This window comes from Peromyscus californicus, unplaced genomic scaffold (assembly GCF_007827085.1).
Source record: "Peromyscus californicus insignis strain IS unplaced genomic scaffold, ASM782708v3 Scaffold_13__1_contigs__length_99412109, whole genome shotgun sequence".
NCBI classification, from domain to species: domain Eukaryota; kingdom Metazoa; phylum Chordata; class Mammalia; order Rodentia; family Cricetidae; genus Peromyscus; species Peromyscus californicus.
Window position 1 is genome coordinate 1,424,830 of NW_026294424.1, and position 17,586 is coordinate 1,442,415.

Genomic DNA, 17,586 nt, shown 5'->3' on the forward strand with positions numbered 1-17,586 from the left:
TTGGTATAGGAAATGAGTGGTGATGGTAGTGGTTTCATGGCCATGGACAGGTATATGGTTCTTGGGGATAGGATGGCAGCAGGTTTGTCTGTTGTAATGGATGATGCCAGAAGGGGGAAAGATAAGCAGGGTGGACCAGAATGACCCAATGAACATTGCCAGCTCACAGAGGTTCAGATAGCCTGGAGCCTATGTCCTGAGTTGTACTAGTATTTGGTCCATTTATATTTAGTATAGATCAGTCTTCTCTCTATATATTGAGATTAAATTTTAGACCAACTAGACTCTCCCAGCACATTCCATACATAATTCCATACTGTTCCATTCTTTGGGTCCATATGTTACCTTGTAGCTTTTCTGTTGTCTATTTTTTCACTTTTTGGGGGGGTCATTTTTTCCTGTTAGTATGACTATTATTTTTATTGACCCTGGATATTTATTGAATGGCTGAGGAGATGAAGGCCATCTTTTATGGTGCCAAACTTCCCAGAACACGAGTCTTGCTCCTAGTAGGGATTTTAAGTTATGGCAGATGAACCATCCCTGAGGACTGATTGGTTCCAAGGCAGGACTTTGTAAAAGGTGGTGACTCCACATCTCCAGGCTGAGGGCCACAGCAAAAAGTGTGTGCCCCATGTCTGCCTTTTGTCACTCATTGGCTACCAAGGTTCTGTCCAGCTTCTCAGCCTCTCCAAAGCACTGAACATTCTACAAAGCATTGGCCCCTTTGCCTGGCCTTGGGTTGTCTTGACCCACTGGCGTGGGAAGCCAAGTGCTTGTTTTGACTTTAAATGTGTTTAAGATTTATGTATGAAATGGAACTGGGCATGCACCACAGCCACTGCTTGTAAAAGATGTGGTTGGATGTCACCAGATGAATGATGGGATGGTGGACTCCCATTCCTCCTGTGGGTGTGACCCCTCAGCGTCTCACTGGCCCAGGGCATCCTAGAGCTCTGAGCAGCCTTGCTCTCTCTCACAGGTCCACACGAGGCATCCTGCAGGGCCACGAGCTGCTGCTGTGCTCTGCTCTGCGCAGACTGGCCCTCCGAGGCACCACCATCACTACCCTGGCTCAGATGAGGCTGTCTGGGAAGAAGCGGTTCCTGCAGGAGCTGCGTGAGCAGCTGGCTCTGGAGCAGGGAGCGTCCCCATGCCTGGAGGAGCATCAGTGGCAGCTGCTCAGAGCCCTGGTGAGAGCACAAGTGTCGTCTGCCCCAGAACACTGCCCGGAAGTTCTCCATTAGTTACACGTTCCAGTCCTGCTCGTCACATTAGGATCCTGACACCCCAGGGGTTTGCAGGGCAGTGTGACAAAAGGTTCAGGTTGGGATTTGACTCACAGGGCCTCATTGCCTCCCAGGATGAGGGCCTGAGGGCCGAGGTCAAGGTAGAACAGGGCAGGTCTCTCTCAGACTTTGTTCCTTGGCTTACAGACACGTCTACTCTTGTGTGCTCACAATGGCCATCTTTCCATGTGTATTGAGATCCTCACCTCCTTTTAGGAGGACTTCAGGTATCCTGGAAGGAGACCCAAGCTCACAACCCTTCTACATTAATCTCCCATGTCCCATATCCATGCCATTCAACACTGAAATCTTACAATTATAATTTAAACATGTGCATTTGTGGGAACATGGTCCAGCTCATAAAGGGGGGAGGGGCAGAAGTGACTCAGAGGGGACCCACATATGTCAGGGGATTCTAGTGAAGGTGACATGGAGAGAATTCTACCAGGAAGCTAAGTGAAGTCTCAGGGAGAGAGGGGCAGATGGCACATGGGCACTGGGAAGAGGCCCTTCTCGCTCTGTGAAGATTTGAACAAATTGAAATAATTGGCGAACAGTAGTAGGTTTGAATCCCTACCAGCTGCCCTGGGTCTCCTGCATGGCTCTCCTAAGCCCCAGAAGCTGTGATGGCTTCAGTCCTGCTGGTGACACAGGAGCTCGGTCTCTAGCTCCTCCTTAAAGGGACCAAGCAGGCTACTTCTCTAGCTCCAGTTCCAAGCTGCCCCAAGCTCCTGATTCCCTCACTCCCTCATCACTCTGCCCCTGGCCCCATGTGTCCTGCCACAGCTTCTACCTGGCTCTGCTGTTTGCCTTGTAGGAAGTCACTCAACCTCTCTGAACCTCTGAGACCTTGTCAGTCCTAGTATTTCAGGCTTCACAGTGTTGAACAAGGCCCTCATTTTGTGAGGGTCCGTGGATCACACTGAGCACCCAGCTGGTGCTCAATAAATGTCTTTGGATGAGGGAGGTGGCTATCAACAGACACCTACGCTCATCCTGAGGGCTAGTGTTTCAAGTCTAGAATCAGCCCACCCTTTTTTCATTCAGTTCCCCGGCCTTCAGGCCAGCACAAGGTCCAGCCATCCTGGCTGCAGGGTAGCATTGTCTTCCCTCGTAGGAGGCACGGATCCTGGAGGAGGCGGCCAGACTGGAAGATGAGGCGCAACAGACGGGCCTGAGGCTCCAGCAGCAGCTGCTTGCAGAGGCACAGGAGGCAGGGCAGCTGCTACAGTTGCACTCAGAGCGGGCCGTCGGGCAGGCGTTGCTGGTGCATGCACGGACCGTGGCCAGCAAGGGCCGGGCCAGGGACAAGGAAGACTTCAAGGTGAGAGCCAAGCCCTGTCCCTCGACGCCAAGGGGCAGGAAGAAGGGTGCTTTCTCTGACTGTCTTTGAGCTTCCAGCCTACAGCGTGTGCCTGGCTTGCCAGCCAAGAATCACCCAGCCCCCACACAGAGGCCCTAAGCTGTGTCCTGTCAACCCCTGGTTCTGTATCAACCCGAGGCACACCTGGCTGGCTTCCCTCTCCACTGCCCACCGCACAGCAAAGCCAGATCCAAGCTGAGAGGTGTGGCTCTCCCTGAGGCTCTGCAGACAGACTCTGATGGCCTCATGATCCCCATAGCTCAAACTTGGACAAGTGGGCAATGGCTCACTGCTTCTGCTGCCAGGGCTAAATGACAGTGGTCAGAATACTGACAGGGGTCATGTGAGTGTGATGCAACATCTGGGTGCCTTCTCTACCCTGCTTTCTCAGATGCCACACAGCCCAGGCTGGATCCTCTTTCCCATTGTACAGATGGGCAAACTGAGGCTTCACATTGTACAGAAGACACGCTGAAAGCATGGCAGGTAGTGAGCAGTAGAAATGAACCTGGAGCCAGGTCTCGGCTCATCTCCAGTGCCTGTCCTGTATCTCCTTGATTACCCACTGGATCTGTGAGCCGAGAAAGAGGTCTGACTGAGGCAAGGGCCATGGTGTCTATGGCCTAGAAAACACAGATATGTGCAGCCTGGCAGGATGGTGGATGTGATGGAGTCTCTCACCCATCAAGGTTTTGTGCTAATGTTCAGGAAGGAGATGACCCACCCCAGGAGGCTTCCCAAATGTTACATCTTATTGGCCAGAACTAGATCAAAACCACCATCCCGACCTTCCTTGCCAAGGGAAAATAAGGTTATCACGACTGGCTTAAACAGGCCGTGCTCACCCTGCCTGAGTCCTGGCCAGTCCGGGTTTGGGAAAGGGTGGGAAATACAATGCAGAGGCAGGTGGCTCCACCTGTGACCTTCCACGTGACCCTGTCTCTCCTGCTTACCACAGAGGACCCTGGTGGAGACGGTGGTGGAGAGCGTGTATGTGACCAGCACCAGTGTGAGCCACCTTGTGCAAGCATATTACCAGCGCCTTGGGAAGCTCCTGCAGGCCCACCAGGAACAAGTGCTACAGCGCCTGAAGACCCTGCAGGGTGGGTGTCTCCGCAGCTAGAGGCCAGCGGTGGCTTTGAAGAGTGGAGTCTGTGCGGCCCACCTGGGGGGAATCTATGCACACACACACACACACACACACACACACACACACACACACACACACGTACGTGTGTGCATGCATGTGTGTGTGTGTGTGTGTGCATGCGTGCATGTGTATGTTTCCCTTTTTGACTCAAAAGCCTTCGTAAAGGGTGCTAAAAAGATCATGTGTATGCAATACAGTAAGTCTAGGTGGTTTCTGGGAAGCATCTGGGATGAATACTTGTAGGTCCTCCTGAGAAATGGAAGTCATTCCATCTTTGAGCTTCCTGGTAGCCAAAGAGATGCAGTAGCCATGAGTGAGAGTTCCTGAGCTCTCAGCAGGGTTCCTGAGACCCCGAGACTACTCTATCCAGGGCTTCTCTAGCTAACCTCCTCCCAGCACCGTACCCATGGAGCAGTGGGTGACAGCTGCCCTTCCCACAGCGACCCTTAAATAACACCCAGAGCTCCCGCAGGCTTTTCCTCTCCTTCCTCCCTCCCTGCACAAGGGTCTGCAGAGTGGCACTAACTCCACAGCTCGCACACTTTACTTCATTTCCCCAGGATGGGCTGGGATTGAGCCCCAGGTGGAGGGACAGGGGGAAGGTCCTGGAGTACCATCTGTGGCTGTCCCTGCTCTCAGCTGGGCTCCGCTGCCACCTGCCCGCCCCTCCCCCATTCAGGAGGATGCAGCTGAGATCTGGCATGTGCTCAGGAACCGACTGGTGGCTGCAGGCTCCCCATCATGATGTTTGAAAGAGATTTGGGCTTGCTTAGCAGGAGACGCCTGCTCATCCCTACAGAGTACTCAGTACCAAGGACCATCATCTTCCCCACACTAAGCCTCTGCTTGCCATCTGTGGGTGTGAGGGCTGGACTCACCTTCCTCCTGTTCTCTGAGTACTGGAAGCCCATTCTTCTGCTCCCCAGCTTTGCTTTGGGCATGTGACATTGGCTTCCCTGACAGACTGCAGCAAGCCCTCTCTCTCTCTGGAAAGGACTGCTTCCCTAAGGAGCAGGGAGCAGGAAGCCTGTTCATGGTTCTGCTGATGAAGGCCCTCCCTGAGCGGTGTCTGCTCAGGCCCAGCCAGGTCAGCAGCTGCTGGTCACCTCACCACCAGCCAAGTGCAGAACCATGTGTCCCCTAAAACTACTCCCTGGGTATTGAGTTATTTGACAGAGGGACACCTCCAGGAGGGTTTTCTGTCATCTGTGGTCAAGCATGGATTCCTAGGGTAAAGGTGGCACTATAGTAATTATACAACAGTCAGCACTCAGCCAGGGCAGCCCAGGGCAACACATCACTTTAAATAATAATAATAATAATGATGATGATGATGTCACAATTTTTCTGAATAGGGAACTGCAAATAAGAAAGAGTTGCAGGCAATGGGTGTGAGATCAAGGCCAGACACCTGCTCCCAAGAGTACTCACACTGGCATCCCAGGGCCCACACAGCCCCAGCTCAGCTCACCCTGCTCCTAAGAGTGCTCATACTGGCATCCCAGGGCCCACACAGCCCCAGCTCAGCTCACCCTGCTCCTAAGAGTGCTCACACTGGCATCCCAGGGCCCACACAGCCCCAGCTCAGCTCACCCTGCTCCTAAGAGTGCTCACACTGGCATCCCAGGGCCCACACAGCCCCAGCTCAGCTCACCTAGCCCTTCTCCGTGCTGTGTGACTCTGACTCTGGAGGGTTTCTGTGGCAGCCTCTTACTGTGGGAGCACGCTTGTCACCTCTCCCTGCTCCTGACAGAGGGCTAGAGGGGAACCATGGGTGCTTTCCACTGCCAAAACAGCCATCACATTCTCTTGACCTTCCCAGGGCTGGTGCCTGTGATATGCTTTCCCTGGCCCCCAGCCTCAACCCAGGCCTAGCAGAGTCCACCTTACAAACGCACACCTTGATTGCCTTATGTCTGTGGCTCCAGGTGAGAGAATCAACACTTACAAGCTATGGAAGAAGCAAGAATTCGATGACCCACCATCGGGGAGCCAGACACCATTGGGCAGCCGGGCAGCAGATACCCATGGAGCTACCCAGACAGTGCAGCAGAGGTGGGGCTCAGGGTTGTCTGGGGGGGTCCCTATACGGGGTGCACTCCACTCTACATGGTGGGCTTGGGATCCTGCATGGTTTGCCTGTTGATGTGGGTGTCTTCTGCCTCGTAGCCAGCTCTGAATCCTCTCGTTCATATCCCGGGCTTCCTAGAAGTCAGCTTAGAGATGGGAATTTGTGTGAAGACTGGTGTGTGTGTGTGTGTGTGTGTGTGTGTGTGTGTGTGTGTGTGTGTAAGTGCAGATATGTGTGTGTTTATGAAGGTGTGCCTGCATAGTGTTTGTGTGTGTGTGTGTGTGTGTGTGTGTGTGTGTAAGTGCAGATGTGTGTATGTGTGTGTATGATTTAAGTGCAGGTATGCATATATAAGTGCGGGTGTATATGTGTTTATGTAGGTGTGACTGTCTATGTGTGTGTGCATGTGTGTGTGTAAGTGCAGGTGTGTATGGCAGCCCAGGGATAACCTCAACTTTGTTCCTCAGGCACCATCTACCTTGATTTTTAACAGTGTCTCACTGGCCAGGAACGTGCTAACTAGGCTGGCTGGCTAGTGAGTCCCGGATATCTACTGTCTCCTCCTCAACACTGGCATTGCAAGCATGCCCCACCATACTTAGCTTTTCTTTCTTTCTCTCTTTATTTATTTATTCATTTATTTATTTATTTTGGTTTTACAAGATAGGGTTTCTCTGCATAGCCCTGGCTGTCCTGGAACTTCTGTGTGGAGCAGGCTGGCCTCGAACTCACAGAGATCTGCCTGCTTCTGCCTCCCCAGTGCTGGGATTAAAGGCGTGTGCCACCATGCATTTTAAGGATGAAACTCGGGTTCTCATGCTAGCACTTACCCACTGAGCCATCTCTCCAGCCCTGGTTCTGTGTTGTTAACCTGGGAAGTGAAGGTGAGGGTGCAGGAGACGGGAACAAAGGTGTGGGAAGCAATGCCCATCTCCACTTCCACGGGCTCGGCAGCCCCAGTCTCATTCACCTGCTGTCTCGCAGAGCAGTGGGTCAGAGTCAGCTCTGCTTATCTGGCTGCTCTCAGTCATGCAGGGCTGGAATCAGGAGCCGCTCAGCTGGACTCTTCTTACAGGGCCATGGGGAGAGCGGTTCCTGAGTTTCCTGAGGACAAAGGTCCTCTAGCTCCAGATGGGGCAAGCAGCTGCTGAGACCGTGCTGAACAGACCCTGGGAGCACCTGCTCTTTGCTTGGCCTTGAGCTGTGCCTGGGACACTTCTTGTCTGTCCTAAAGGGAGTCTCAGGAGTAGACTGTAAAGCAGGCTGCTGTGTTGGGAACCTCCAACTGCAGGAGGACCGGGCTTGAACAGAGCATCTACCACTGAGAGCAGCAGAGGCTAGCGGTCACATCAGGGAGGGACCACCCACACACAACAGAGTTGGTCCCAGCCTCAGTAGGCTGTCTGAGTAAATAAGGACCATGGCCCCACTGGACCAAACCCCACACCTCTCCTAGAGTCCTCTGCCTTGGGCATTGGCAGCCATCAGCAGGTAACCCCTGCTAAGCGGCAAGGTCCAGGCTTGCCCCAACCTTCCTGACGTCATTAGACCATGGCCCAGCAGTTCTTAGATTTCAGGTACAGAAGTATGGTTGGCTTTGCCATTAAATGTACAGGTTCCATACCCCCACCCCCACTCCTGGTACCTCAAAACTCAGACATGATCACAGAATTGTAGGGAGAGCTCAGGGATCCCCATTTTCAGCACCTGAACTTCAACTACTAGAGATATAATTATGATTGGAATGTAGTTCAGGGTCTAGCTTTGACCCACAATAAGACAGGTCTCGGTAGCCATCTGGTCCAACTCCACATGGTTTATGAGAGAGGAGAGCCATTCTGACAGAGAGAATGCTCATGGTCTTTCCTTGACTCCATAGTAGACTCAGCCTCCTTGAAAGTCAGGGAGGGAAAATCCTGCAAAACTAGACACTGCTGTATGACAGGCATTAAGTGTCACTACCCATCCCTAAGAAGAGCTCCGTGAAGGCAGAGCCAGGCCATCCAGAGTCAACAGACAAATGAGAGGTTTCTTGCTTGTTACTCCATGGATGAGAAGAATCAGGTGACAAAGAAAAGACTGTGTCCCCAGGATAGAAAGAAGGAGCTTTGGGGGTCAGGAAGGAGGTGGTGGGTCAGCTTATTTAGGGTTTGTGCCCAAAGGCACCAGAGTCAGCACCCTAGCTGGGGCTCTGCTGCTGTGATAAAGCACCATGACCGAAAACAAGCTGAGGAGGAGAGGGTTTATGTGGCTTCCATGACCCCATCCCAGTCCATCATGAAGAGATGTCAGGATCGGAACTCCAGGCAGGAACTGATGCAGAGGCCGTGGAGGAATGTTGTTTACTGACTTGCTCTTCATGGCTTTCTCAGCTTGCTTTCTTAGGCAACTCAGGACCACTTGCCCAGGGGTGGGACCACCTGGATGGGGCTGGACCCCCCACACACCCATCATTAATCAAGAAAATGCCCCCACCAGCTTGCCCACAGGCCAACCTGATGGGGGTATTTTCTCAGTTGAGGCTCCCCCTCTTCCCAGATGACTGACAAGTTAACAATAAACTAACCAGCTCAGTCAGCATACAACAGAGGTACTCACACACCCATACTTAGTACAGCGCTACCCACAGTGCACAAGGTAACAAATCAGCCCAGAGGCCCATTAATGGATAAATGGGCGAAGCAAATGTAATAAATCAGTAGAGATAAATATGCATGATAAAGTAGTATTGAGCCATTAAAAAACCTGGCATGTCATTTACAGGATGGAACAGGTGATCACCATGTTAAGTGAGATAAACAAGACTCAAAATAGCAAGCACACATTTCTCTTTTAGACAGACTCTAGATTTTTTTTTTTTTTTTTTTTTTTGGGTTTTTCGAGACAGGGTTTCTCTGTGTAGCTTTGCGCCTTTCCTGGATCTCGCGCTGTAGACCAGACTGGCCTCGAACTCACAGAGATCCGCCTGCCTCTGCCTCCTGAGTGCTGGGATTAAAGGCGTGCGCCACCACCGCCCGGCTCCAGACTCTAGATTTTTAAGAAAGCATGAGATTGGAAGGGGGCTCTTTGGGGAAAGGAAAGGGATCAGTATGGGGCCAGGGCAGTGGGAAGGGATAAGAGGTGGTAGTGAGCAAGAAAAATCATCGAAGTACATGGTATACGTGTGTGGCAATGTGAGATCATAGTAACTGCCTGGCCAGAAGTACTTTAGTAAGAAAAAAAATGGATGAATAGATGGGTAGACAGATCACAAGTGGATGGAACATGGATGGATGGATAAATGAATCATAGATAAATGAATGAAAGATCATGGATGGATTGATGGGTTATGACTGGTTAGATGGATCATGGATGGCTGTATATGGATGAAATGATAGGTAGATGAAGAAAGATGGATAAATGGATCATGGGTAGATGGATAAATGGGTCATAGATGGATTGATGGATCATGGCTGGTTAGATGGATCATGGCTAGGTGGAGATGGATAAATGGATGGATGGATAGATCATGGATAGAGGGATGGATGGATGGATGGATGGATGGATGGATGGATGGATGGATGGATGGATGATGGATAGATGGATGATTTGGTCTTACAGGATGAATAGAAATTTACAGGCCAAATGCAAGGAAGCGAGGAAAGGTATTCCAGCAGCCTAGAGAGCGTGAAGCAGAGGCGAGGCGGCATCTTATGCCTTGTTGCCCAGGACAGCTGCCTATTGATGCTAAAGGTGACTTCTGCCTTCAGACCTAGTCAAACCTTTCTGAAAATTGCCCCCAAAGACGGAAAGGAAGAAATTAGCAGTCATGGACTACAGGCCGGAAATAGATATCACTGTTTGCAGAGGGCCAGAGAACGGTCTACTGAAGAGAAAGGTTCTGTGCCCAAGAGAGAAGGCAGTGCTCTCAGTGTGAGGGACCCGGCCTCTGCCCAACCCCAGTCCTACTGCCACATTAAGGTTTTCTCAGATACTGTCCCCAGGAAATGAGCTTCCTTGGTGGTCCTGGAAGGCCTCTGGTCCTTTCATGGGAACCTCTCTCCTTAGGTAAGATTGTCTGCTCATGAGAAGATGCCAGTGTGCAGCTGTAAGTCCCCACATAGCAATGTCCTACTTTGCTTCTGTCCTGCTGATGTCCCCAAGCTTTCCTAGGACTCTAAATCCAGTGTGCGTGCAAGATTCCTTAAACTTCCCCATGCTTTATGGCCATGCAGCCTCAGGGTTGGAGCTGGATGGACTGTTGGGAAAATGTGGCTGCAGTAAGTCACACCTGTGTTTTCCTGGCTCTGCTCGAGGCTCCAGAGCTCACATGCAATGAAGAAGGGTCACAAGTCCATGGTGTAGCATGTCTTTTGGAAGGGTTTTGTAGGGAACTGTTGCCCTAGGGTTCCAACAGTGTTGACTATCCCTTCACGCCACCAGGATGCTGTCCCAGCAGAAGAGGTTCCTGGGCCAGTTCACACAGCATCAGCTGGGCCGCCTGAACTCTCAGACGCAGAAGGCACAGGAGCTTGACCAGCTCGAAGCCCAGCTTGAGACCCAGCTGCAGGTAGTTTGGGAGATATGTCTCTAGAGGCTGTGACATAGTGTACCAGGAAGAGGCCACACCCGGGCTTATAGCCTGCTGTAAAAATCCCTGTGCCACACTCCAGACCTTCACCTCTGCACCTCTCTCTGTCCGTGCCACCTTTGACTCTCTGAGTTCCACTGGCCAACACAGTGTGGCTTTCTGAAGGGAGTATGAGCCCCTTGGGGACAGCAGGCTCCACATGGCCCTGCTGTATGCAGGGTACGGCTGAGCAGCCTGTCTGCCCATGGCTTTGGACGTAGTAAAGGAATGAGCATTTCCCTGTACAGACCATCACCAAGAGGGCTCCAGGGTATTAAGGCTGCCATCTCTGCCTCTTGGGCAGTGCTGACAGTAACTAAGGCTCACACTCCAGGTAGAGCATTCAGGGAGGCTTAGCTCTCAGGGTGGAAAGTGTACACTTTAGCACACACACACACACACACAAACACACACACACACACACACACACACACACACACACACACACACACACACACACACACACACAAAATCCCAACCTGAAGGATTATGAGGTATGACTGTACCGCAAAGTATCTGACTTAAAAATATCAGGGGATGGCAGGATGCCTTAAAACAAGATCAGAGCATGGCAGGATGTCTCAACAGGTAAAAAGAACTTGCTGCTTAAACCTGGACCTGCACTCCATCCCCAGAGTACATGGGGAGGGAGAGAGCTGACTTCCGGAGGCTGTCCTGTGACCACTACATGTGCACTGTGTCACACACACACACACACACACACACACACACACACACTCACTCTACTACTACAAACAAACAAATAAATAAAATTTAAAAGAAAAACCAGAGTTTCAGAATGAAGACATGTGACAGTGAGTTGGTGTTTTCTGGGTGCATCCGGCCAGGGGTGCCAGTAATGATTGCAATGGTAAGAATCCTGTCAATGATGAGCTTGTGTTCCCAAGGGTTCCTTGCAGATGGTAGCTGACCTGAGAGCTCTCAGCACCCTCTCAGAGCAACTGAGGTGGTGGCCGCAGTGATCCTTACTACAGAGAGGGAGACTGAGGCTAATATGGTCACACAGTATTAAGTCATGGCTTCTGCGTCTTTTAGCAGCCATGCACTGGAGTGGAGCAGAGCTGGCGTTTGGCAATGGATGAGCCCGCAAAGTGTCCTCATTTGTGGACAGGGCTATGAGACTAGGAGAGAGCACCCAGGTGTCTAGAGGATCACCATCCTCCATGCCTCTGTCCTGGTCCTGACATCTCGGGGTGCTGCTTGGAAAGTCTTTTTCCACACTTTGACATAGGATGTAGTCATCAGCTGTCCGCCACAGTGGAAGGCTTCAACTCAGTGGTGGGGAACTCAGGAGTGAGGGGCAGAGAGGCATACCGATTCTCTTCCGTTTGTCTGTCAGGAAGCTGAGCAGACCTTTATCTCAGAGCTGGCAACATTGGCCCGAGTGCCCCTGACTGAAAGCAAGCTGTTCTCCAACAAGCGAGGACTTCCGGGTAAGTGTCTGCACTGTGATGCTGCAGCCGGAAGGGGGAGCTTAGAGGAGTGGATGCCAGTCCACAGCCACATTAATCGACTGTGTAGCCTTCAGTGTCCTGCACAGCTTCCCTGGGCTTCCCTACCCTCTGTAACTGAGAAGATTCAGGACATCGCAGAGACCCTGGCTCTCTAGCATCTCGCCATGCCAGTTTCTGGCTCCACTACTCTCTGGCCTCATCTTATTCTCATCTCTACTTTCCCATCTGTAAAATGGGGGAATGACACCTCTTCCCCCTGCCAGAGATACATCAGGAACATCACAAGCTGATGTCATCTGGTGATGAAAGTGATTCACAGATGTTGCACACACAAGCTCTGGCCAGTACCTGCGCTCTGCCCCCTACCTCTCCTGTTTCCTGTATCCTGCATGCTGTGGGTGAAGCCTGGTCTACCCAGTTCCATCCCAGCTCTGTCGAGAGGAGGCAGTGGGGTGTGGGGAAACACTTCATTTACTTCATGATACTCAGTGATGTAGGTACAAAGTCCACCTGCCCACCGAGGTTGTTTATAAGTCATGGAGGCAGGAAGCGCCATCTAAAGTCACGGAGTCATCCTGAGCCTGTCTGTGTTCTACAGAAAAGCCGGTAAGGACCAAAAGAAAGAAGCCCCCACCTCGGGAGAGAGAGGATCTGGCGCCGCCCAACAATGATCACCCTGCCTTGGTGGACCATACCACAGGACCACTCAGGTGTGAAGGGTCCCCCCAGCCCACTGCCTTTCTCCTGACCTCTGTCAAGTGTCTGAAGTTTAGGAGTGACCCTTCTTAGGGTGCTCGTGTGAGGCACAGGAGATGCTGGGAATGTGATTTGAGGATGGTGGGCAGGGAGGGACCGGAACAGAAGTTGCCTGCCTTGCCGGGAACTGCCACTTGTAGATCAGCTCTGGGGCCACTGGGTCAACTGAGCTAGTGTCTCCATTCTCCTCCGGTGCTGGGTGGTTTGCCTGGTTTTTACATATCACATCCACCCGGAGGTTTCACCTCATCCAGCTGGATGGCCCTGCATCCGTAGTGCAGCATCCTCAGCATCCCCTCCCATCATGTCCACAGCAGCAGAAGGCCGGGTCAGCAGGACAGCGAGGCTGGCAATGGCGAGAACTCAAGGAAGATACTGCAGAAAAGAAGCAATGTGTAGTGGAACCCTGCTGAGACGGACCTGCCTTGCACCTCACTTCCTCCATGGCTGGAGCCGTGTGGTATGGGGGCAGAAGCAGGAGGCCAGTCTTGAGAGAGGGGATGCCACCTGCCTTAGAAAGTGAAAATGACATGATGGTAGCATGGGATGACAGGGATGGTGGAGACATGCCTTTGAGAATCTCGGCTTCCGCCCTGGTGCACTTTCCCTGATCGCTTCCTCCCTCGGAGGGCCCTCTACCCCTGCCCTCTGGTCCCACAGTGTGCTGGTGCTGCCCAACTGCCCAGCATCTCCTTGAAGTCCTGCCTGAGGGTCTCAGCATCGCTGGTGTTCTCTGAGCCTGAAGCCACTGTCTCGCCTCCATTACTCCACAGTCATCGCCTGTCCCTGGCGTTGGCTGCCAGCGTCCCAACCAGGATTAACCAACTTTGGGCTTTGGTATTTCTATCTTTGGGCTCAGGTAGCCCTGAGACCTGGTCAGTCAAGGATGTCTGAGTTTCAGAGCCGATGTCTTTGGCACAGCCACGGAGTTCCAAACCCACAGGCTTGTTGTGAGCCACTTGGAACTTGGGGACCACACGTGCCTGTCACGTACCACGAGATCTCCTCTTTGGGCATGGAGGGCATAGAAGGGGAGGCTGACCCTATCGCCAGGCTTCACTGAGGAGGGGAGACCCACCAGCCAGCAGTCCCTCCCCAAAGGAGAGACCCACAGGTCGCCTGCTCCTCCTGAGGGATGGCGAGGACTTCCGTAAGCTTCCAAACCAGCCCCACTTGTCCCACAGGCCAGAGGCAACATCCGCAACCATCACTGTCAATATTTGGGTGTGATCACTCTTTGTTTGGGTGTGAAAGCTGCTGATGCCAAAAGTGGAGTCGCTCATGTCAGCCCCAGACCCATGTGCAGCCAGGAGGTTGTGGGTGGCACACACTGGTGCCTTTGAGATGAGAACTGCCACTCAATGAGAACATTGCTTCAGATGCCTCCCCAGAGACACCAGGGTGCCTGAGAGTGCTGCCTGAGGCCAGCAGAGTTTCTGACCGCGGACGTGGCTGACACAGCATCCTACCTTCCTCCCTCTTTCCCCTTCCTTTCTCCAGCTGCCCGGGCCTTAATCTCCTTGCACACCAGCCCTCCCTGGCTCAATTCTGAATAAACACCTCTATCCCAGGAGTTGTTCTTGCTGTTTCAGGCCTGTGGGGACCCAGGCTTTCCTGTGCATTGTAGGGCAACGGGCAGCAACCCTGGGCTCTACCCACCCATGCCAACTGGATCCAGCTATTTATCTCTGGTGTTTCTCAGTGATAGGTCAGCATGTGCCTCCCCTGGGTAAGCCCAACATTGCAAAGCCCCACATTACCATGAACTTCTAGAACATACTGGCTTCTGTAACTCAGTAGGCCCTCTCAGGAATCTTCTGGACTTTCTGGGAATGTTAGGTTCTTAAAATATCAACTAGAACCAGCTAGTGGCCCTCATGGAAAGCAGCCATGCCCTCTGCATGTGCATGTGGGGTTTTTTGGGTGTTTTTTTTTTGTTTTTTTTTTTTTGTTTTTTTTTTTTTTGTGTGTGTGTGTGTGTGTGTGTGTGTGTGTGTGTGTGTGTGTGTGTGTGTGTGTGTGTGTACATTTGGAGGCCAGAGGACAACATCCAATATGGTTCAAGTTCTATCCACTTTTTTGGGGGGTGGGGGGAACAGGGTTCTCATTGGCCTGGGACTCACCAATTAGGAGAGACTACCTGGCCCGCAGGTCCCCATGCTTAGAGGCCAAGCACTTTAAGGGGGAAGACACTTCCCCTCAAATCGTTGGTTTTTAACAACTAGATCAACCATGTCTCCCAACCTGCCCAGAATAGTGTTCTCAGCATGAGTCCAGGGTGCCCTCTGGTGGCTGTAATGAAACATGTCACCCAAGGAATACGGCAAAGCTCTGGTTTCCTTCATGAAGAATTCTAGAACATTGCTTGCAAAGGGATCACTGTTGTCAGCTGAGTCCTCTGGTTTGATGGTGTGAATGTGGCAGATACGAACCATGCTCCTCACCTCCTCCAGCTCCAAGACTGGCCGGGTAACCCGAGTTTCTTAGGATTTCTATTGTGTGATAAAACATGAGGGCCACAAGGAACTTGGGAAGAAAAGGGTTCATTTCAGCTTACACTTCCACATTACAGTTCGTCACTGAGGGCAAGAACTGAAGCAGAGGCCTTGGAGGAACGCTTGCTGGCTCACTGCTCACTGGTTTGCTCCTCATGGCCTGCTCAGCTTGCTTTTTTATAGCATTCAGGACCACCTGCCCAGCTGTGACTGCCCACATCAGTCACCAAGAAAATGCCCTATAGATTTACCTGCAGTTCAGTCTTATGGAGGCATTTCTTAATTAAGATCCCCTCTTCTCGAATGACCCCAACTGATATCTATATTGGAAAAACAAACAAACACATCTTTACTCAAGTGCAGCCTTTCCTTCCTCATTTGTACCCAGGATGCCATGGTAACATTAGTATCACAATATAAAACAGCATTTCTGGTTTTCAAAAGTCCCACCATCCTTAAAATTCACTTGAAAGGTTTTGTCTCTTTAAAACATCCAGAGTCCTGCTGAGGAGAGGAAGGAAGGATTTTAGGAGCCAGGGGGTCAGGGATATCGCAGGGAAACCCACAGAAATGGTGAGCCTGGCTCATGGGCATTCAGAGTCTGAACCAACAACCAGGGACCCTGCATGGGACCGACTTAGGCCCTCTGCATACGTGTGACAGTTGAGTAGCTTGGTCTATTTGTGGGACTCCTGGCAATGGGAGCAGGGGCTGTCTCTGGTGCTTTGACTGGCACAGGGAACCCATTCCTCATGCTGGATTGCCTTGTCCAGCCTGAATACAAGGGGAGGTGCTTGGTCTTATGGCAGCTTGATATGCCTTGCTTTGGTGATGCCCATGGGAGGCCTGGCCATTTCTAGTGAATATGGAGGAGGGGTGGATTGCGGGGGGGGGGGGGCAGTGGGAGGTGAAGAGGGAAGGGAGGCTGTGGTCAGGGATATATAATGAATTAATTAATTAAAAAATATCCAAAGTACCCAAATTCTCTGTAACTCCAACGTCTCTTAATTATGGACTTCTGTTTAAAAAAGAAAAAGAAACATCCAAGTGAAAGACTTCCTTATTCTAAAAGGGAAGAGCCAGGGCACAGTCACAATCAGAACAAAACAAACCAAAGTTCAACAATGTGAATAGTTCAGCACCAGATGTCTGCAACCCGCTCACAATCCTGTGGGGTTCAGAGAGCCTAGGTGCTCCCCTTCTCAGGCTCTGCCAGCCACAGCGCACACCCCAGTCTCCTCGGCTCAGGCTGCTTCACTCCACGCATGCCACTGTCCTTGGTGACTGTCCCAGGGTACTGGCATCTCTGAAATGCCGGGCTCTCCTCTGCATCTGGGCTGCACCTTCACCAATAGCCTCTCCTAAGTCTCTTCAAAGATTCTAACCCAGTCACATGGTGCCAATCTTCTCTCCATGACCCCTTCCTGCCTTTAAAACCAGAACCTCTGCATTCCGGAGACCATGCAGGGGAAGGCAGCTCAGAGGGGAGTCAGGGGGATAAGGACACGGAGGGCTGGCCTAAGAGAAGCCCTTGTCCAGGACCTACCCATGTGACTTCACTCCCAGGTCATGATAGGAGACCACAGCTCCTCAGGAGGCAGAGGGTGGCCAGATCCCTGCTTTCTATGGAGCTGGTACACAGCCCCAAACACAGAAGTGTGGTGAGAACAGAACCTCCTTCCCAGTGCGGGGCTTGTGCCCCTGCATGCTGACCCCCATGCACTCAGGCATTTGCTGGGACCCAAGCTGCCCAATAGACCTTGAGCCCTGCCTGACAGATAATTTGAAGGCAGTAGCTGGGCATGAAGATGGGGCTGCTTGGTGCCCAGGAGATCCACAGCAAACCCCAAGTAGGCTCTGGGCACTCACGGAGTCCTGCAATGCTTTCCCCACATAGGAACAGCCACCGTGAATAAGGATCTTTCCTCTAAGCCAAGTTGGTCTGGCTCCATATTCTTTCCTACGGGGCCTCTGGGGAACTGTTGAGAAAGATCACATTTGCAAGGGTGCCCTCTACTTGGGGATCCTCTTCTTCTTTAACCCCGAGCTGACTTGGTTGGGGAGCAGTGTGGTTCCTTACAGAAATGTACAGAATTCTCCCAGGGCCTCTGCTCTAGAGAGTGGCATGGCAAGCCACTCAGCACTTTTGTCCTTAGTAGCCCAGTTTCTATGCAGACCCAGCTGTGAGCTGAGCTGTGTCAATCAATGCATATCCAAGAAGCCCACCTATTGATCCAGAGTCTTGACCCATCGCTCCTAAGTCATGTACTAACTGTTCCCTCCCATCGGCCACCCCCAGTGTCCCCAGAACTTGGCCATCACAGAGTCAGGATGACTGCTAGGCATTTGATCCACCCAAATGAAAACACCCACTCAGG

At 51.9% G+C, this 17,586-nt stretch overlaps 1 protein-coding gene across 4 annotated transcripts in view; it reads left to right on the forward strand.

Moving 5' to 3' along the window:
• Nucleotides 1-14,286, forward strand: part of Evc (EvC ciliary complex subunit 1) — a 41,240-nt gene extending 26,954 nt beyond the window's left edge. For 3 of the 4 annotated variants that reach the window (XM_052736055.1, XM_052736054.1, XM_052736052.1), the window contains 8 exons: nt 983-1,193; nt 2,407-2,613; nt 3,611-3,755; nt 5,731-5,857; nt 10,296-10,422; nt 11,843-11,936; nt 12,556-12,667; nt 13,028-14,286. In XM_052736055.1, coding sequence (XP_052592015.1) covers nt 983-1,193; nt 2,407-2,613; nt 3,611-3,755; nt 5,731-5,857; nt 10,296-10,422; nt 11,843-11,936; nt 12,556-12,667; nt 13,028-13,112 — 1,108 coding nt within the window. In that variant the 3' untranslated portion in view covers nt 13,113-14,286. The remainder of the gene's footprint in view (nt 1-982; nt 1,194-2,406; nt 2,614-3,610; nt 3,756-5,730; nt 5,858-10,295; nt 10,423-11,842; nt 11,937-12,555; nt 12,668-13,027) is intronic. The other variant, XM_052736053.1, reaches the window with a different exon arrangement.
• Nucleotides 14,287-17,586: the final 3,300 nt, after the last annotated feature.